The sequence below is a fragment of the Sminthopsis crassicaudata genome, chromosome 1 (assembly GCF_048593235.1).
Source record: "Sminthopsis crassicaudata isolate SCR6 chromosome 1, ASM4859323v1, whole genome shotgun sequence".
NCBI classification, from domain to species: Eukaryota; Metazoa; Chordata; class Mammalia; order Dasyuromorphia; family Dasyuridae; genus Sminthopsis; species Sminthopsis crassicaudata.
This window is the reverse complement of record NC_133617.1, coordinates 695903371-695924637: the sequence shown is the minus strand read 5'-3', so window position 1 is coordinate 695924637 and position 21267 is coordinate 695903371. Positions and strand designations below refer to the sequence as shown.

General features: G+C 37.2%; 1 protein-coding gene across 1 annotated transcript; it reads left to right on the top strand.

Annotated features, from left to right (window-relative positions):
• Nucleotides 1–919: 919 nt before the first annotated feature.
• On the top strand, nucleotides 920–21187 carry ISY1 (ISY1 splicing factor homolog). The gene is made up of 11 exons (XM_074283706.1): nucleotides 920–1074; nucleotides 1982–2004; nucleotides 2521–2572; nucleotides 3558–3623; nucleotides 4662–4704; nucleotides 6148–6260; nucleotides 10020–10137; nucleotides 14952–15074; nucleotides 18637–18749; nucleotides 19539–19625; nucleotides 20719–21187. Exons 1-11 carry the CDS (start codon nucleotides 1072–1074, stop codon nucleotides 20824–20826), a joined length of 849 nt encoding a protein of 282 aa, XP_074139807.1. The 5' UTR covers nucleotides 920–1071; the 3' UTR covers nucleotides 20827–21187.
• Nucleotides 21188–21267: the final 80 nt, after the last annotated feature.

Sequence of the window (21267 nt, the reverse complement as noted above, 5' to 3'; positions counted from 1 at the left end):
AAGTGAACTGCGTAGAACCCAGACATCATTATAAAAGGCAACAACGATTGCCAATGACCAATACTGATAGATGGGACTCTTTCCAACGAAGAGATGACAGAGACCAGTTCCAACGGATTTGTGATGGAGAGCCATCTACACCCGAGAGAGGCCTGTGGGAACTGAGTGTGGAGCACAACATAGCATGCTCACTCTGTTGTTGCTTTTTAAATTTTTTCCCTTTTCTGATTTTTGTAGAAATTTTTCTGATAATTGTGGAAATATGCATAGAAGAATTGTACATATATAACATAGATTACTTGCCGTTCAGGGGGAGGGGAAGATGGGAAAGGGGGGAGAAAAATTTGGAGCACAAGGTTTTGCAAGGGTGAATGTTGAAAACTACTTTTGAAAGTAAAGCTATTTTTAAAAAGGTATGATTTGAACCCACGTCTCGAGGACTCCAGGGCCAGTGTTTGTACTTAGTTGCCTCCAGAATGTACGCTCCTTGAAGGCGAGGCAGAGCAGCATTTTAAATCTAGTATAGACTCTTATACACAGTAGACACTTTAATGCGTGTTTATTAAACGAAATAGACTAATTGGTCTAATTGGCCAAGGTGAGATTCTATCCGTGGGATAAAAGACAAAGGAGGCTGGGGATCGGAGAAGAGGTAAGGGATGCTTACCTAGCTTCAACCCTCGCCGCCAAGTCCTCTCTGACGTCACGTGCCAGGCTGCGTAAGGGGCAGGCTCCCCCAAAGACTAACGTCTTACTGCGCAGGCGCAAAAGAAGGCCGGAAGCCACGCTCTGTTTCACTACTCTTCTCCAAAGCAGATGAATTGCGCAAGCGTGGTGGGCCTCGTTCGCCGGGTGCTCCCAGTGCGCAGGCGTTCAGGTCCAATCTTCCCTCCTAACTTTGATTCTCCTTTCACTTCCTATTCTTCCTCTCATTTTTTCCGGGTCAACCGGTAGCTGGGCATAGCTGTCTTAACTTGGCTCAGGTGGGAGGCGGGGGTTTGGAGGAGCCTCAACTTCCGGCGGAGTCGAACTGCTGGGGGCCGAGGCGGCCCCGGGACAAGCGCCGGCACCATGGTGAGTGAGGGGCCCCGGAGAATTTGAAGCCAGGCAGTGGGTGAGGAAGGTCCCCGTCAGAAAAGCTCTAGCTTGTAAGCTCCCTGAAGTCCCGCATTCCTTCTGTCCCTGGCCCAAGGAGGCGCTTAATAAATGCCGATTGACTGACTGACTGACCGAGGCAGCGGTCCCTCAGCACTTACACAGCACCTGCTGAATATCGGTAGCAGCGTTAGTCATGGAGGTGGAAGAAAGCAGCTCTCCAAGCTCGGGTCCGAGCCGGCCTCCGCATTCTGTCCGACGGCATCCGCATTGTCGGCAAGGTGTGAGGAAAGGGCACGGACGGGTCCCGTCCGCGCCGGTGAAATTGTGTCTCGTTGGGCGGAGGGCGAGGTGACCATAGTCCGGAGCCTTGGGTTGGCCCCAGCTCACCTGTAAAATGGAATTGACCGTAACACTGATACTGTCTAACTAAAGGCTTAGTGCAAGGAAAGTTTGCAAACCTCTGCCTAAAATAAGAGTTTCCACCATCCTTTTTTTATGCACCTTGAAGCTTGACCACTCCACTGCTGTCAGGACCGGGGCAGTTCTATACGTTCATTGTCTGTGGTGCTTTGATTACCCTTTGCAAAACTTCTGTTTGAGGAATAGAGTACGGTGTTAAGTGACAAACTATTTGGATCCGATGCTCCTATTTCTCTTTTATAATGATTCTGGTTATCAAAGGATTCCTTTTTATCATTGTTCCATGCCGCGGTCAGTCCGGATGGTCCAGGAGGCATCCCTGAATTTGTTCCCTTACCGTTTTGATTCACGAGTTTAAGGGGCCCTGTTTCTGTTTGTATTTGTGCACCCTCGTAGTATGTGAAGCTGCCCTCAACTAAGCAATGTACTAAATAAATATGGACAATTTTTCTTCTTTCCATAGGCTCGAAATGCAGAAAAGGCCATGTAAGTACCAACTTTTTTCTAAGTTGAAATATCCTTCTGAGACTTTAAATTATGAGAGCTTTGAGAATCAATGTCTTTATAAACAGATAAGCTAGCCATGGAAGCACACTTTAGAAAAATCTCCCATCACTCCCAAATTCACCAGCATTTCCTTTGCATCACCATTTAATGCTTGGTACACAGCCAGCAGAACCCATCGGGAGGAGTGGTGCCTTTCATTTTCAGCAGAAAGCATTTAGAGAGAATGAAAGCGTGGGGATCTATTCAAGATGAAGTTATTCAAGGTTATTCGTATTATTAAAAATAGAAAGATATAAACCAGCAACGGCTACGTAGTTCGCCTGTTCCTTATAGTAACTCTTAGTTGTGTAGCTTGTGACCCTTAAAATAAAGATACTAGTATCACTACAGATGGTTGTCCAAAAATTAGTTAGGTTATCCATTTGACTCACACTTGGTTAGCTTAAAGGGAAATCTTTGGAAGTCAGCTCACGGAATTTCCTCTTCCAATTTTAGGACGGCCTTAGCGAGATTTCGCCAAGCTCAACTTGAAGAAGGGAAAGTTAAGGTTGGTTTCCGTTATTTTTATTTATTGAATTCGAATGTCTTACAGATAGATTTCTGTGTGTCTTCGCTCTTGGTACATGTTAGACATTCACTGCCCCAGAATTCCATGTGGTCTCTAGTATATTCATAATATTTGAAGATCCTATGAGTCCTCGTATTTGAATTCCAGTTACTGATACCATCTGTGACATAAAAAATGAGATCCATTCTGTCTCTGATGCACCCATGGTGGCTTCAACCAAAATATATTTTAAAAGAAATCCCCAGACATCCCTCCTTCCTTCAGTGATGGCTAGTGGGACATTGGGTAAAGGAAAGAGAAAAGGCTCAGAAACATAAGCCAACGTACCTAAGGCAGATGTATCTGAAATAAAGTCAGTAAGGCAAGTTGAGGACAGAGAACTTTTGCTTTAATTCAGAAGTAGATTTGGGGTTATCAAAGGTGGAGGCTCCCACAACTGTAGCCAATTATTTAGATCATGTGAGGGTTTTTTTTATTATAACTTTTTATTGACAGAACACATGCATGGGTAATTTTTTACGACATTATCCCTTGCACTCACTTTTGTTCTGACTTTTCCCTTCCTTCCACCCCCTCCCTTAAGATGGCAGGCAGTCTTATACATGTTAAATATGTCATAGTATATCCTAATACAATATATGGGTGCAGAATCGTACAGTTCTCTTATTGCACAAGAAGAATTGAATTCAGAAGGTAAAAATAACCTGGTAAGAAAAAATGCAAACAGTTTACACTCATTTCCCAGTGTTCCTTCTCTGGGTGTAGCTGATTCTGTCCATCATTGATCAATTGGAACTGAATTAGATCTTCTCTTTGTCAAAAATTTCCACTTCCATCAGAATACATCCTCATACACTATTGTATATATACAATAATGTATTGTATATTATACAATAATGTATAAGATCATGTCAGTTTAGGAAAAAAAATGCAACATCAACATCCATATTTTCCTTTCATTCAGGAACGAAGACCTTTTCTTGCCTCTGAATGTAATGAGCTACCTAAAGCTGAGAAATGGCGACGACAGGTATGTTTGGTATAGAAGAATATTTGTCATGTATTTCAGCAGTTAGTAGTTCTACCAAAAAAGAATGTGGAGGTCATGGTATGTGCTAGTAAAACCAATGTAGTATCTCAATGATATCATTTTAGTGGCATATGATATTGCCACCCCTCATAAGTTTCATTACCTATGGGAAAAGGAAAGTGCCCCTTATTTTACAGATGAGGAAACCAAGACCTAGAAAAGTTGATGAGAAACTTTTGGTTTTATTCAGCTTTGTGGTCTTACATGCTGTTCTTTTCACTATTTTCCTCTACTTACTCCAATGTTGTCCTATAATGTTGAAGTGATCCTGAGTTCTAAAAGGTTGTGTCTTCTGGAACACACATTTTGACTGGTCCTCATAACCTGGAAGCACTGCACATTGGCCCAGTAGCAAACTCTATCTGTTGTTCATTAACTAACCCAAATGAATTTAAAGGAAACTCATCAGTAGAAGGCTGACTTACCAGCTGGATGGTTTATTTATTTACTTGTCTGTCTGTCTATCTATCTAATCTAATCTATAGATCGTAGTAAGTCATGAAAATCATCTGCTAGACTAAGGCACTGAGAGATAGAAATATGTCTTACTGAAAGGATGCATATCCATACCAATGAAGTCCTGAAAGTATTATTTATATTTCATTATTCTTGATTTTTCCATTCTAGGTAGTGTTTTTTAAAAAAATCATAATTTAGCCATTGCAAAAAGTGATCCAAAAATTGTCACAATTTGAAGGAAAGCCTGCATTTTCCAATTTGAGGGAAAGTTATTTAATTAATTTCCTCAATCTTTATGAAAACTTAAAGATACATTTAGCAAAAGCTTTTTTTTTTTTTTTTTTTTTTTTTTTTATAAAGTCTTCTGTTATCCATATAAAGTTATCTTTCCTAGTAGTATCCAGAACTGTTTGTCATCGTCTAAGTTATTTTTGGCTTCTTGAATAATCATTTTTTAAAAATCAACACATTTTTTCCAGAAAGATTCAAAACTATGCAAAAATATTTTGTTTGTTGCAGATTATTGGGGAGATTTCAAAAAAAGTGGCACAAATTCAAAATGGTAAGCAAGATTTTATTCTTAATTCAGCAAAGATGAAAAACAAAATAGTGCCTACCTTCAGAGAGCTTGCATTATAGGGAGGGATAAGATGTGACTCTTTAAGTATAAGTTAATGGGTTTTATTCACCATTCCTCACAATTGGGCTCAGGTTGTGGAAACACTGGGATTTAAATAAATAGGTGAACAAATCCAGAGTAGAGGTTATGAGAAAAGATAGTGGGAACAATTCAGCTGAGGAATATGTATCTTCTTTGGTTCAGAGAGGAGGATCAGTCAGTAAGCATTCAACAATCTTTATGTGGAGCGTGGGGTAAATGCTGGCGTCACAAAGAAAAGCAAACTCAGTTTGAATCAAATTCATTTTGTATTATAGGAGATACCCAATATTGCCAAATTGCCAACAGAATATCCTTGTGTCTTATATGAACTTATTGATTGTTTTGAAAAATAGAATCACTTGATTACTAGAATGTTTCTCATCTTGTAGGTTTAGGTGTTTCCTATTTAACCTGTTTAATGGAATTAATGATATAACGTTGTGTTTTCATGTTTCTTAAGTATTAGAGAAGGTAGTTTTATTAACCTTTTCAAATCAATGTACAAATTTCCTCCTAATTGAATTTTGTTAGCAGAGGAGATGTTTGCTCGTGGAGGAATGACTGTTGTCTTTTCATTGCTTGCTAAATGTTTCTTGCAACTCCAGCTCATAGTGTCTTAATAACTAGGATCACAGCAAAGTAAGAGCCTCTCCTTTATTCATGTACTTACTGCTAGAAACTGGATCAGTCCCACCAAGGGTGATTCAGTGTGTTACCCTCCTTTGCTGTACCAAAATGTTAGAAAAGAACAGAAAGCCATACATTTTTTATGGTGAAATTTCAGGAAGTTGCATTATGGTAGAGAGGACATTATAATGTAATAGGATCTTCCATAGAACTGATCTGCTAATGGCTCTAACTTTAGGGACAGCATAGATATTAATTCTCTGTAAGGTTTCTTGAAAATGAATCACCTTTCCCTACTTGTCAAGGGAGCAGCAGTGTGCTTTATACACATTTCTTTCTTTGGGAGATTCCCTAGTCACTGTAGTGACTTAATTCTGATAATTCATAGAACTAAAGATGAGACAACATTAGGAAAAGGTTTTCCCCCCCCTCCTCCCTCCCCCCTCCCTCCCCCCTCCCCCCCAGGCTGGGGTTAAGTGACTTGTCCAGGGTCACACAACTAGGAAGTGTTAAGTGTCTGAGATCAGATTTGAACTCGGGTCCTCCTGAATTCAAGGCTGGTGCTCTATCCACTGCGCCACCCAGCTGCCGTTGGAAAAGTTCTTGAGATTGTTTGAGATAAGAGGTATTCTTTCCTTCTCAATAAGACCTAAATGGGGGAAACTTTTTATAAAAAAATTAAAATAGAACTAAAATTCTTAATGTTTTCATTTTCAGCTGGTTTAGGCGAATTCAGAATTCGAGATCTGAATGATGAAATTAATAAACTGCTAAGAGAGAAAGGACACTGGGAGGTTCGGATAAAGGAGCTGGGAGGTCCTGATTACGGAGTAAGTTAAATGAAACTTTAATGAAATTTGTTGAAAAAGCATTTCTTGGATAAAGAAATTCACTAAAAGGGTGAAAAGAATAACTTTTTAAATTGTCGCATATACTCCCCTTTCAATGTAATATTTTCTTAAAAGTCTCCATTCAAAACTTGAAATTCATTCAGTTCATTAAAAAATAATGGACTTCCATGTTTCATCAAGATATTTACCAAGCTCAGTGTTTTGAGGGTCTAGACCCTCTCCCAAAGGGCCAAGAGGACTTAAATTTGGACCTGAGTTCATCGATCTAAAGGAAGCAGCTGTAGACATGTTGGGTGAATGAATCAGTATTGTTGCTTTAAAGTGTTGAAGTAAAAGCAAGCAATGTCAGGAAAACAATGCACATAATAACTACAACAGAGTAGTCAATATCTAGTTCCTTCTGCCAATCCTTATATGACAAACTCAAGGACTCTGATTGTCCTCCTCGTTACATTTCTAACTTGTCAGTGTCCTCTTTAAACTATGGAACCCATAACTATACATGGTATTTAAGATGAGACCTCATTAAGTAGTGAGTCTATCACCTCCTTGTTGCTGAAAGTCATACTTCTTATAATGCCTTATAAAGGATAAATCAGCTGTATGAAATTACTGATTTGTTGAGTTTGCAGTCCATTAAACTCCCCAGATCTTTTTCATAGTATCTGCTGACTATCCATGCCTCCTGTTTCTTCTTATTATTTTTTTTTTTTTTGTATCCAAGTAACTTTATATTTGTCCCTCTTGAATTTTATCTTACTCGATTCAATCCAGTGTTAAAATTTCTCAAGATTTTGGGTGCTCACTGCCATTCAGTATTGGCTAGCTTTGTGTCGTCTGCAAATTTGGCAAACAAATCATCTATTACTTTGTCTGAATCTTTGGCACAAGACCAAGCATAGATCTTGGGGTATTCCACTATAGATTTCCACCAATCAGTGTCCTAGTTTTCCCACATCCCCTTCAACGTTCTTCATTATCTTTTCCTGTCTTAGGAATCTGAGAGGTATGTAGTGATATCTCAGAGTTTTTCTCTTTATTTCTAATAAATCTTTTGCCTTTCTCTCTATCTTCTTCTCCATGAGAATATTATTTGGTATCAAAAATTATGGTAAATTGTAGGTAAATTTATATCCATGGGATTCTCTTCATCTTCTGGCTTAGTAGTAATCCTGTCAAAAAAAGGAAATGAGGTTAGTCTGATCTGACCTGTTTTTGATAAACCTTTCCTCTCTCTTTGTAATCACAGCCTCCCTTTGTAGATAAATATTTACCAACTAGGCCTTCAGTGGTCCATTGTAGAATTTTCTCAGGAATCAAAATCAAATTCATTGAGTTTATAGAATGTTCTTTGCAGAATAATATTCTTTTTTCATTTATAAGAAATCTCCAGCTTTAATGATACTTCTGTTTTCCATGATCATTTAGCAATCATAAATCAGCCCCCAGGTTTGAGGATCAGAAAGCATGGATTATTTGAATTCATCAAAGGCAGTTGGGCATTCTCTTATAACTATCCCTTAACTGATCTTAAGCACCAGTTCCCTGTTAATTTTTTACCCATCCAAAGCCATAGACCAGTCATGGATTTCAATTCTTCCCCTTCTTCTCCACCAAGTCTCATTTATACTTAAAGTATCAAATATGCCCACTTTGTATTGGGTCCTCAAGTTCATCTTATTTGTTGTCTAAGCTTTGAAAATTTGAGTATATACTTAGGAGGCTATGGGCTTTTATTACTGACTTCTTGTAATTTGTCTCCCATGACTTTGTTGAATCTTAGGTGTTATTCCTTTTTAGTTAGTCCTTATAATGTCTAACTTGGGTACTTTACAAAGATGATGTTCTCCCTCCACCATACTTTTAAATTAAAGCTCCTTTGATTAGATTGTAAAACACTTAGCAAATACATTCTCACTAGCATTACCACGGATTTGTCAGTTCTGTCTTATAGCAGTGATAACACTATATCTGATTTTTGGATAATGCCAACTAAGCCACGTCTATTCACATTCCAACTTAATTTTTTTTTTCTTCTATATACCTTGCTTTCAGTAGGTAAAATTCAGGAAAAAAACAATCTATGTCCTTTGGTTTCTTTTTCAAAACTTAATACTTTTAAAGTTCCTTCTGAATTCAAGGTCCTTTGTACCAATGTCAATCACCAGGATTCAATAGTTGTCATCTGTTTTGATAAATCTGGGAAGTCTCATTAGTATGTCTTGGATACATGTCCCAGAAATATAACAAACTTTTATTGTTGTTAGCTGCTGGACAAAAACCCCTTTGAATAGGGGATTATCACAAATTACTACTACTCTTGTCTTTTTCTTGTTCCCAGTGGATGCTGTCTCACCTGGTAGTGCTGGCTTTGTTGTAGCATTCTTAAAAGGACAAGCTGCTAGTTTTCTCTCTGGAATATCCAGCTCTTTCCTCTTTATGAAAACTGTCCTCTCATTCCCTATCTTGTCTTTGATCAGATTTCACCTCAGAACTCTTTTTTTCTCCATTAAGGCATTGATTCTGTTTCCTTTAGAAATCCTTACCCTGCCTAGCAGTCTAGAGGTAGAAGAGCATTTTTCTTAACCCTTTACTTTTTCTGGGATGTAGATGAGGCCACACTCACAATCCCAAAGGGTCACACAGCTGGACAAAAGTGGAAATGCTGCAGATTTTGCATGTTAAGATCTTCAGCTTCAATTCTTAAAATTACCTCTTGTGCTTATATCTTATATCTGAATGCCTGCTTAGAAGTTTTTACAGCCCATTATTATTTTTTAAAGGCAAAACTGTTTGCAACCGATTTGCTCCCTCACCAGGGCACTTTGTCACTTAGTTTTGTAATTCTAATGCTTACCATTTCTGATGTACGTGGCCTGTCCTTTATCAACTAGCTTCTCCTTATACACAAGCTTCACTATGTAATATTTTATCCTCCTTTATCCTTTTGTAGTTCTTTAATTTGTCTTTGACTTTGGCCTAGATATTGGACTCCTATAAAATTTTTTTCACTTTCCCTCTTCAGTTTAAACTTGCATCACTCTCCATGTTTCCCTAGGATTTCCTTCTCAAATGGCTTATGATGTCTTTTCAGCTTTCTCTTCCTACAACCTCATCTGTAGTTATTTTGTTCCAGGGTAATTTATAGGGATAAAAGGAATAAATAGTATTTTACCATTTCACAATTTTTCACTTCTTGAATAAATGGAGTTTTTTGAAAAATCAGCTATTCATTATCTTGAGTAGGTACAGAGTTAGCTAGATTTTTCATGGTTAGAGCACTAGCTCTGGAATCAGGAGAACCTGAATTCAAATATTTGGCATTTATTACTGTGTGACTCTGCTTCATCCAAAAAAAAAAAGGAAAGAGTGAGAGTAGGTAGAAAAAAATTTGCTCTGGCCCTGTAAATAGTTTTAAATAGTAGTATATAAATATTATCACACAACTGTTTTTAGCGGCCTGGTACCTTAACATGTCTTAATCACTTTTGATGTGACAGGTTTCATGTTGGGTACTTAAGTTACGAAGACAAAAATAGAAACGGTTTTTGACCCCAAACTTGCAGTTTATGAATTTTGGTGAATGTCCTGTTACCTTGCCATGTCAGCATATAAGTTTATCTGTTATGATCTCTCTGAAAACTTCATCAATATTAAGACAAAAGAACCTTCTTTGAGAAGAACTTTTTAAAATAAGACCTTTTTTTTCTTTCTTTTTCTTTTTTCTTTTAATATAAGAAAGTTGGCCCTAAAATGTTAGACCATGAAGGAAAAGAGGTTCCAGGAAATCGAGGTTACAAATATTTTGGAGCAGCTAAAGATCTACCGGGTGTCAGAGAGCTTTTTGAAAAAGAACGTAAGTAGCTTCATACATACTTTGTACAATTTCATTGATAACTCGAGTTTGGATATTTAGGATTCTTTAGTTTGAGTATAGGACTTAGGATAGTGTCTGAGCTTCTTTTAACTTCTCAGCATATTATGTATCTAACTCCTTTATTTTGTACTTCAGTTTGCACAATAATGTGATTTTAAAAACAAAACAAAGGGAAAAAAGCATATGTAAGTCTTAATACAGAGAGTTGTTCTTTTCATATGAATTGAAAAGGCAGTCTGATGTAATGGGAAGAACTTGGGAGGCAGACCTGGGGTCTTGCTTAAGCTTAAAGGCCCTAAGACTTGGCTCATTCACCTGTGACTTTGAGGATGTCACTCCATCTCTCTGAGTACCCAGTTTCTTCATCTGAAAAATAATGGAGTCAAAGTCTTTCACCTCATAATCCATTCTGACTTTAAAATGCTATAATTTTATAAATCATGTGCTTACTCATTTCCTAAATTTCTCTTTTATATGTTTGAATTTTTTTTTGTGAAAGAGTATTGAAGTTTTGCAAGGGTCAATGTTGGAAAAATTACCCATGCATATGCTTTGTAAATAAAAAGCTTTAATTGAAAAAAAAAGAAAAGTCTTATACAAACTCATGCAAAATGAAATGGGCAGAATCTGGAAAACACTGTACAGAGTATCAGCAACATTGTGTGATGACCAAATGTGATTGACTCAGCTCTTCTCAGCAACACAATGATCCAACATAAGAACTCACAAAGTAAAATGCTATCAATAACCTAATAAAGAACTAATGAATTCTGATTTTAAAAAATATTGAAGATAGAGAAGGAAGGAAAGAGAGAGGGGAGAGAGAGAAAGAGATTGAGATTTGTCTTTTTAGCTTTGTTAAAGTGGTCTGAATAGGGGGCAGCTAGGTGGTGCAGTGGATAGAGCACCAGCCTTGAATTCAGGAGAACCCGAGTTCAAATCTAGTCTCAGGCACTTAACACTTCCTAGCTGTGTGACCCTGGGCAAGTCACTTAACCCCATCCTTGGCAGGGGGAAGGGGGGAAAGGGGGGAAGTAAAGTGGTCTGAATATACACTTCACTGGCATGGCTTTGGGGAACTTTTTTGGGATAACATGGCTTTTCTTCTTTGCAGTTCTTAAGTAGTAGAGGAACACTTGAGGGCTGGCATGTTTATTAAGCTGTTGTAGAAGCCAGGTACGTCAGGAAAAATGTGGTGGTGAATCTTAGTTTGTTGGTAAATACTTGAGTACTATATAGTAATATGGAATCATAGGATTAAAATTTGGAAAGGAACTTAAATATTATCTGACTCAAATTTTCATGTATCACACAAGAAAACTTCATACCAGAAAGATTAAAGGACTTGTCATATTTTGAGATTTCTTTTTTTTTTTTTATTATATATATATATATATTTTATAATATTATCCCTTGTATTCATTTTTCCAAATTACCCCCCCTCCCTCTATTCCCTCCCCCCGACGACAGGCAATACCATACATTTTACATGTGTTACAATATAGTCTAAGTACAATACATGTGTGTGAATATCATTTTCTTGTTGCACAATAAACATTAGAATCCGAAGGTACATGCAACCTGGGCAGACAGATTGTAGTGCTAACAATTTACATTCCCCTCCCAGTGTTTCTTCTCTGGGTGTATCTACCTCTGTCCATCATTGATCATCTGGAAGTGAGTTGGATCTTCTTTATGTTGAAGATTTCCACTTCCATCAGAATACATCCTCATACAGTATTGTTGTTGAAGTATACAGTGATCTTCTGGTTCTGCTCATTTCACTCAGCATCAGTTGATTTAAGTCTCTCCAGGCCTCTCTGTATTCCTCCTGCTGGTCATTTCTTACCGAGCAATAATATTCCATAACTTTCATATACCACAATTTACCCAACCATTCTCCAACTGATGGACATCCATTCATCTTCCAGTTTCTAGCTACAACAAAAAGAGCTGCCACAAACATTTTGGCACATATATGTCTCTTTCCGCTCTTTAGTATTTCTTTGGGATATAATCCCAGTAGTAGTACTGCTGGGTCAAAGGGTATGCACAGTTTGATAACTTTTTGGGCATAATTCCAGATTGCTCTCCAGAATGGCTGGATTCTTTCACAACTCCACCAGCAATGTATTAGTGTCCCAATTTCCCCACATCCCCTCCAACATTTGTCATTATTTGTTCCTGTCATCTTAGCCAATCTGACAGGTGTGTAGTGGTATCTCAGAGTGGTCTTAATTTGCATTTCTCTGATCAGTAGTGATTTGGAACACTCTTTCATGTGAGTGGATATAGTTTCAATTTCTTCCTCTGAGAATTGTCTGTTCATATCCTTTGACCATTTATCAATTGGAGAATGGTTCGGTTTCTTTTTTTTTTTTTTTTTTTTTTTTTTTTTTAATTTACCATTTTTTTTTTTTTTTATTATATATATATATATATATATTTTATAATATTATCCCTTGTATTCATTTTTCCAATTTACCCCCCCTCCCTCTATTCCCTCCCCCCGACGACAGGCAATACCATACATTTTACATGTGTTACAATATAGTCTAGGTACAATACATGTGTGCGAATATCACTTTCTTGTTGCACAATAAACATTAGATTCCGAAGGTACATGCAACCTGGGCAGACAGATATTAGTGCTAACAATTTTCATTCCCCTCCCAGTGTTTCTTCTCTGGGTGCAGCTACCTCTGTCCATCATTGATCCACTGGAAGTGAGTTGGATCTTCTTTATGTTGAAGATTTCCACTTCTATCAGAATACATCCTCATACAGTATCGTTGTTGAAGTGTACAGTGATCTTCTGGTTCTGCTCATTTCACTCAGCATCAGTTGATTTAAGTCTCTCCAGGCCTCTCTATATTCCTCCTGCTGGTCATTTCTTACCGAGCAATAATATTCCATAACCTTCATATACCACAATTTACCCAACCATTCTCCAACTGATGGACATCCATTCATCCTCCAGTTTCTAGCTACAACAAAAAGAGCTGCCACAAACATTTTGGCACATATATGTCTCTTTCCGCTCTTTAGTATTTCTTTGGGATATAATCCCAGTAGTAGTACTGCTGGGTCAAAGGGTATGCACAGTTTGATAACTTTTTGGGCATAATTCCAGATTGCTCTCCAGAATGGCTGGATTCTTTCACAACTCCACCAGCAATGTATTAGTGTCCCAATTTCCCCACATCCCCTCCAACATTTGTCATTATTTGTTCCTGTCATCTTAGCCAATCTGACAGGTGTGTAGTGGTATCTCAGAGTGGTCTTAATTTGCATTTCTCTGATCAGTAGTGATTTGGAACACTCTTTCATGTGAGTGGATATAGTTTCAATTTCTTCCTCTGAGAATTGTCTGTTCATATCCTTTGACCATTTATCAATTGGAGAATGGTTCGGTTTCTTATAAATTAGGGTCAGTTCTCTATATATTTTGGAAATGAGACCTTTGTCAGAACCTTTGTTTTTAAAAATATTTTCCCAATTTGTTACTTCCCTTCTAATCTTGTTTGCATTAGTATTATTTGTACAGAAACTTTTTAGTTTGATGTAATCAAAATCTTCTATTTTGTGATCAATAATGATCTCTAGTTCTCCTCTGGTCATAAATTCCTTCCTCCTCCACAAGTCTGAGAGGTAGATTATCCTCTGTTCCTCTAATCTATTTATTATCTCCCTCTTTATGCCTAAATCATGGACCCATTTTGATCTTATCTTGGTATATGGTGTTAAGTGTGGATCCATATCTAATTTCTGCCATACTAATTTCCAGTTTTCCCAACAGTTTTTTCCGAATAATGAATTTTTATCCCTAATGTTGGAATCTTTGGGTTTGTCAAAGATTAGATTGCTATAGATGTACCCTTTTTTGTCCTTTGTATCTAATCTGTTCCACTGATCTACCGGTCTATTTCTTAGCCAATACCAAATGGTTTTGGTGACTGCTGCTATATAATATAGCTTTAGATCAGGTACACTTAGACCACCTTCCTCTGAGTTTTTTTTCATTAGTTCCCTTGCAATTCTTGACCTTTTATTCTTCCATATGAATTTTGTTGTTATTTTTTCTAGGTCATTAAAATAGTTTCTTGGGAGTCTGATTGGTATAGCACTAAATAAATAGATTAGTTTGGGGAGTATTGTCATCTTTATTATATTCGCTCGGCCTATCCAAGAGCACTGAATGTCTTTCCAATTATTTAAATCTGATTTTATTTTTGTGGCAAGTGTTTTGTAATTTTTTTCATATAATTCCTGACTTTTCTTTGGTAGATGGATTCCCAAATATTTTATACTCTCAACATTTGTTTGGAATGGAATTTCTCTTTGTATCTCTTGCTGTTGCATTTTGTTAGTGATATATAAAAATGCCGAGGATTTATGTGGATTTATTTTGTATCCTGCCACTTTGCTGAAATTTTGAATTATTTCTAGTAGCTTTTTAGCAGAGTCTTTGGGGTTCTCTAAGTATACCATCATGTCATCATATTTTGAGATTTCTACCACATTCTACGTTTATCTTCTTTGATTAAACAGAAATACAAAATCAGTTAGGCATGGATTAAGTGCCTGCTATTTCTCGAATTGTAATAGGTAGCATCCATCCAAATGTATCTGAATTTATGTAAGGATCAATTAAAAAGGCAGAGACTGTAAGATGAAGTTTATGTAACATTACATTCTAGAAATTTAGGATTAACAAAATATTGATATTTCTTACCAGTTAAAAGTTTTATTTGTACATAACAAGGTGACTTCGTGGCTATTGGTTCTTTTAGCCCTTCCTCCTCCCAGGAAGACCCGAGCTGAGCTCATGAAGGCTATTGATGCTGAATACTATGGTTACCGAGATGAAGATGATGGCATTTTGGAACCTTTAGAGCAAGAGCATGAAAAGAAAGGTAAATATATAGATAGCATTTGAACAGCATCCTTCTTTCTATTCCTTTTTTTAATGCTTTATTTTAACATTAATATTTTTAACAAATTTTGAGTTCCATTTTCTCACTCCAGCCTCCTCCCCAACCATTGAGAAGGTAAGCAGTATGGTGTCAGATATACAGGTGAAGATATATGAAATACATTTCCATATAGCTAAGTTGTAAAATTAAATCACCCAAAATAAGAAAAGTAAAATAAATGAAAAAAGTCTGTTTTAATCTACATTCAGTGCTGATTAGTTTTCTGCAGATGGATAGTTTTCATCATGGATTCTTTGGAATTGTCTTGGATCATTGTCTTGATCAGAATCTCTACTTTCTGCTTTGCATCTGATTCAGCTTTGCATCAGTTTATATAGGTCTTCCCAAATTTTTCTGAAACCATCCCTCTCACCATTTTTATAACATGATAATGTAATGTTCCATCACACTCATACACCACAACTTATTGTGCTTTTCCCTTCCCCAGTTAAATAGCCTCTGAGTTTCTATTTTAAATGGAAACATGTTGTAAAATATTTATTTGTAACAAAATTTTCAAAAAAATTTTCTTGTAAAAATATTAATATTTACTGCCATTTATATGACACTTTAGAATTGATTATTAAAATCATATTAGTCTGGTCTCAGACACTTAACAGTTCCTAGCTGTGTGACCCTGGGCAAGTCACTTAACCCCAGCTTCAAAAAAAAAAAAAAATCATATTAGTCCATGGATGCCTCCAGTGATTATAATTCTAATAATAGCTGACTATAATATTAATAACTGATAGTGATAATAGTTTTTTAAAATTTGTAAAACATGTCAGGGAAAGGAAATAAACATTTTTTTCCCCTCAATTGCACAAACAGATATTTAGAATTATGTGTAAACAATCATTTTAATAAGTCTTTTTTTGTTAGATTTTGAGTTTCATATTCTATCCCTTTTTCTTTCTCTCCTCTTCTCCTTGAGAAGGCAAGCAATTTTATATAGATTACATATGTGGTTGGATTGCCAAAGAAAATACAGATCGAAAGACATAAAAATAAAGTTGTAAAAGTAGGCTTCAATTTGCATTCAGACTTCATCATTTCTTTTGGAATAAGCATTTATTAAGTACCTACTATATGCCAGGTTTTCTGCTAAGCACTTCATAGATATTACTTCATTTAATCTGGTTTTTACTACAAATCCTTGGCTCTCTTCAGCAGAAAGGTGATTCAAGATAATTCCAATAGACTTGTGATGGAAATTTGCTTGGGTTTTATCCTTTTTCCTGTTTTTTACCCTTTTGATCTGATTTTTTTTTTTTTTTTTGCACAGCATATGAATATGGAAATATATTTAGAAGAATTGCTCATGCTTAATTTATATCAGATTGCTTGCTATTTTGGGATGGGAGGAGGAAAGAAAAATTTGGAAGACAAGGTTTTGCAAAGGTGAATGTTGAAAACTATCTTTGCATGTATTTGGAAAAATAAAATACTATTTAAAAAAGTATTTTATTATCTAAATTTTTGTGTTATTTAAGTATTTGTATTATTTAAATTTAGATATATTATTTAAAAAAAATACAAGTCCTGTAAGCTATCATCCTCATTCTTTAAATGAAGGAAGTGACATTCAGAGAAAAATTAGATACTTTGCTCAATCACACCGCTTCCATCAGGGATAGTTGACTGACTCTAGGTCTTAACTGGCTCAAGTCTGATTCCCTGACATACAGGTGAAACCTTTCATAGAAGGTGAGAATGAAGGGAATTTGAGCCCATCATCTTTTTAGAGAATTTCCCCCCACACTGATCAGCCAGAGCTCTGGGGGTTTGTAGTAGTTACATCCAACAAAGTGGTTGGTAAGCTTAAAATACATTTAGGATTGGAGATTCTTAAGAAGCTGTAGTGAAAATCTCCATTGAATGGTCACTGCTTATCTGAACTGCCACCTTAGGTCAGGATTCCACTTTCAGCTGTGCTCCCTGCTCATGTTTCTTATGGTGGCTTTGCCCTCAGTTCAGTTACTTCACTGATTTCCTCATGTAACAAGTTACTCATGAGTTTTTGGCAAATTTCTTTGTGTGTTGACCTATTCCTTCCTGTGCTTGCATCTTTTCTTGAAATTGGTTCTTTATTTGAATGTCATTTGTTTGTTATTCTTGTGTCTCTATCGCTTTTTTTTAGCCCCCTTCCCCATTTTACATTTGATGTTAACACCTGGATGTTCTGGCTATGGGGAGGGGGGGTCCTTCCCCAGCTTGTTCTGCTTACTGCTTTACCCACCTAGCACTTGTTACAAGACTAAACATAAATTATGATTGTTGATCCCTTGACAGTGATCTTTGTTCATCCTGATTGTTTTTAAGCAAATCTTAAATCACAGACTCATGCAGACTAGAACTGGAGGAGATCTAAGGAAGAGACCAAGGACAGACAGGGGCTCTAACTGCCACATGGCATGTGAGGGTCAGGGTGAGGGCGGAATGGTTTCTTGTTGGCCAGGCTTCTTTTGCCTCTGCGTAAAAAGGTGGGGAGCATGGCTCATCATGGGTTTATGGAGCGAGGCTTGGCCACTAAAATAATCAGTGTGCTTGGGTCCTTCAGAGCTGTATCTCTTCCCCATGTCCACTACTTGTTTCAAATACTTCTCCCTTTCTGGCACCCAGGCTACTTTTTCTGTTCCCTGATACCTGGGGTGACCCACTAGTGCTTAGATCTCCTTTTTTTGTGCCTATTGGAACCTACCTCTTCAGTACATTTGGTAATTTTTGCCAAATGCATTTGGCAGCCTTGGATTAGGAATCAAAGGGGTCTAGGTTTGCATCCCATATTCAATCTTGAACAAACCACCAAATATCTCTAGGCTTCATTTTGGCCATCTATAAAATGTAAAATGAAAAAGCTGGATGATCTTCCTTTATTGCTCTAAAAAATTTGATCCTATAATGAGATAAGGGAAGAGGAAATTGAGCTTTGTGGTGACTGCCCCTTTTTTCGTTCTACACCTGATTATTTTGAGAGTACAAAAAGGCAATCAATTGCATAGCTTCCAGACCTGTTTATATGTCAGTTGGTTATATAAAAGGGCAAATCAAGAAAAAGGTGAACTTAAGCATATCTTAAAATGTTTATCTTAGGAACATAAACATTTGAATTGTCACAGAAACAGAGGTCTGCATTCATTCAGCAAATATTCAAGGTCTGTAGTAATGCATGCATCATAGGTAAGTAGTGGTCATGAAAAAAATGCCAGTTCACTTAGTGATAGGTGCCTTCTTATACACTTGTTCATGACTGTTTCCCCATAAGCAAGTTAATAGTTACTGAATGAATCATTGAACTAGATAGAGCATCTTGAATGGAATTGCTTTGTGATGTTTTTGTAGAAGTTCAGAACAAAAGTCGGCATCAGCTCAGGAAGTCATTCATACACTTTTCTTTCCCTCCACTCAGTAGCACAACTGGAGAAGGGCATTCTTTTGATTTTGAATAAATTTTGATTGGAAGGGGGAATGAATAACACTTGTTCTTCCTGTGTCAAATCAGTCATAGCAGAAGCAGTAGAAAAGTGGAAAGCTGAGAGAGAGGCACGGCTTGCACGAGGTGACAAAGAAGAGGAGGAGGAAGAAATCAATATCTATGCCGTAAATGATGATGAGGTAATCATGGCTAGGGGAGCAGCTGGTCACTTTCAGTTAATATTTGGTCCCCTTGGGGTCACTATCGTTGGTTGTAGAAGAACTATACATTTTTTTCCTTTGCATGAAAACATTTGGAACCTATACAAACATGAAGCCTTTTCATTAAATCAAGCTCAGCCCATCACCAAAGATGTTGATGTGAGTCAGAATTTTAAATTGGAAAACTTTGGAAATCAGGCCATCTCTCTCATTTTATAGATGGGAAACTGAAGCCCAGCCCATAGTAATAGTAAACTCTCCAAACACTGGGCAGTGAGATCATATAAAGCCTTTTGGTAATATTATACTTGTAATAGGCAGGATGGATACAATATGTTAGAAACTGAAGGTAAAGAGACCTAAATTGAACAATGGTAGGAATCAGTAGACTATTCAGTAAGTGCCAGAAAAAACCAATCTCTGCTCTGACTCAAACTCATTTATTCCTTTTCCTACTGGCTGATTTGATATGAGGAAAGTGGGAAGCAGCAGAAGGCCCAGAAAAACTGAAATATAGTTCCCTTGCTAGACAGCAGACCGAATCAAGAGATAGGGATCCTGACTGCGAGCAAGCTCAGGCTTCTTGAGTTCTAGGCTCAGTATTTGAAAAACAGAGATGTCAATTTTCTGGCCGGTTTCATACTTGTAAGATGGGATGATAATTGGAGTTAATCAGTACTGTGTGTAACTTTGAAGTAGTTGTGTGGGAGTTAACAGATTTGAAACAAATTTTTTGGAGTGGTAAGAAGTCCCTTTTCCATTTTCTAGTCTGATGAGGAGAGTGCCAAGGAGAAAGAAGGAGAAGAAGGGCAGCAGAAATTTATTGCTCACGTCCCAGTGCCTTCCCAGCAAGAGGTAAGGAACAGTCCTGCTCAGGTTGGTAGGGCTTAGAACATGGCCTCAGAAGGAAGAGTTTTCTTTAAAAACATTGTCACCAAATCCCTTGAGCCAAGTTTATCACCCCAAGTGCACACAGATCAGCCTTTGTTTTCCTTTCCCTAGTGCTCCAGAGGCCCAACTTCTCCCCCTTTATCAGCAGTTACTTTCTAAAAGTAATGATAGCATTTCTATATACTTTCCTCCCAATGGCCTTTCTTTCTTGCTTTGGTGTCCATTGGATGATTCCTTACAAAATAACTTGTTTCAGAACATGTTTTATTTTGAATGATGGTGCTGACAAGCAGCTTGATTTGGTGGGTGATCTTGTTAGGTAGCAAAATAAGCTTTGGGTGCAGGTCAGATACTTTGTAGCTTTTGACCTCCTCAAAAATGGTGATAATAGGGGTAGCTAGGTGGTGTAGTGAATAGGGCCACCAGTCTGAAGTCAGGAGGACCAAGTTCAAATCTGTTCTCAGACACTTAACATTCCTAAATGTGTGACCCAGGGCAAGTCACTTAACCCCAATAGGCTCAGCAAAAAGCAAAAAATTAAAATAAAATAAAATGGTGATAACAGCACCTGCCTCCAGGGAGGTTGTGAGGATCAAATAAGATGATATTTTTAAAGCACTTTGCACACCTTAAATTGTTACATAAGAGTTAGCTCTTATCGAAGAATTTCAGAGATGGAAAAGACTTTACTGATCTTCCAGTTCCTCTTTGTTTTTTGTTTGTGTTTTTGCTGAGGCAATTGGGGGTAAGTGTTTTGCCCAAGGTCACACAGCTAGAAAGTGTTAAATGTATGAGGTCAGATTTGAACTCAGGTCCTCCTGACTTCAGTGCTGGTGCTCTACCCACTGAGCCACCTAGATGGCCCTCAGGTCCTCATTTTGCAGACGAGAAGGTTGAGGCAAAAGGATGATAAATGGGAGTTTGACCATTGATATAGATTTCCACTTTGCACTTCATTTTTGGGTTTTTTTGTAGACATAACTTTTAGCAATAGTTTCTTATGTAGAACAGGCTTAAGGTGCTCAAGATTGAGATTCTTTATTATTTGTGTATTTAGATTGAGGAAGCTCTTGTACGAAGAAAGAAGATGGAACTCCTGCAAAAGTATGCCAGTGAAACCCTCCTGGCCCAGAGCGAGGAAGCAAAGAGGCTTCTGGGATTTTAGGATCTATGTGTTGCCTGGACTGGAATTTGTCAATGGTTCCAAATACATCACCATTCACCCAGTTTTGTTCATTTATAGATACAAACTGTCACAAGCTTTTGGGATTGCTTAATATTAATATTTTTCCTTTAGTTCCATCCTTGAATCATAAAAAATCCAATTTTTTAAATCCAAAAGATGGTCTGCAACTGTTTCGGTATGCTGTCCCTAAGTGTTGCTGGTTGGGTTATTCATGTGCTGAACATTTCAGCAATGTATTTTGTATAAGTATATTATTACTGTATAAACAATTTTGCTTTTAAAGTTTGTAATATCTAATCACTGTGGAGATATTTTTATTAAATACTTTTGTAGGAAAGAACATTTGCTGTGTTTTGATTGGTCTTTGCACCTGCTTCCCTCCATGTCTTTCCCATTACATTTGCCTCTTAGAATCTCTAG

Excerpts from the sequence above, each read along its gene's own strand:
- ISY1 (XM_074283706.1), top strand. Across the intron at positions 2,573-3,557 it reads TTGAAGAAGGGAAAGTTAAG|GAACGAAGACCTTTTCTTGC; the intron begins GTTGGTTTCCGT and ends CCTTTCATTCAG. Across the intron at positions 3,624-4,661 it reads CTGAGAAATGGCGACGACAG|ATTATTGGGGAGATTTCAAA; the intron begins GTATGTTTGGTA and ends TGTTTGTTGCAG.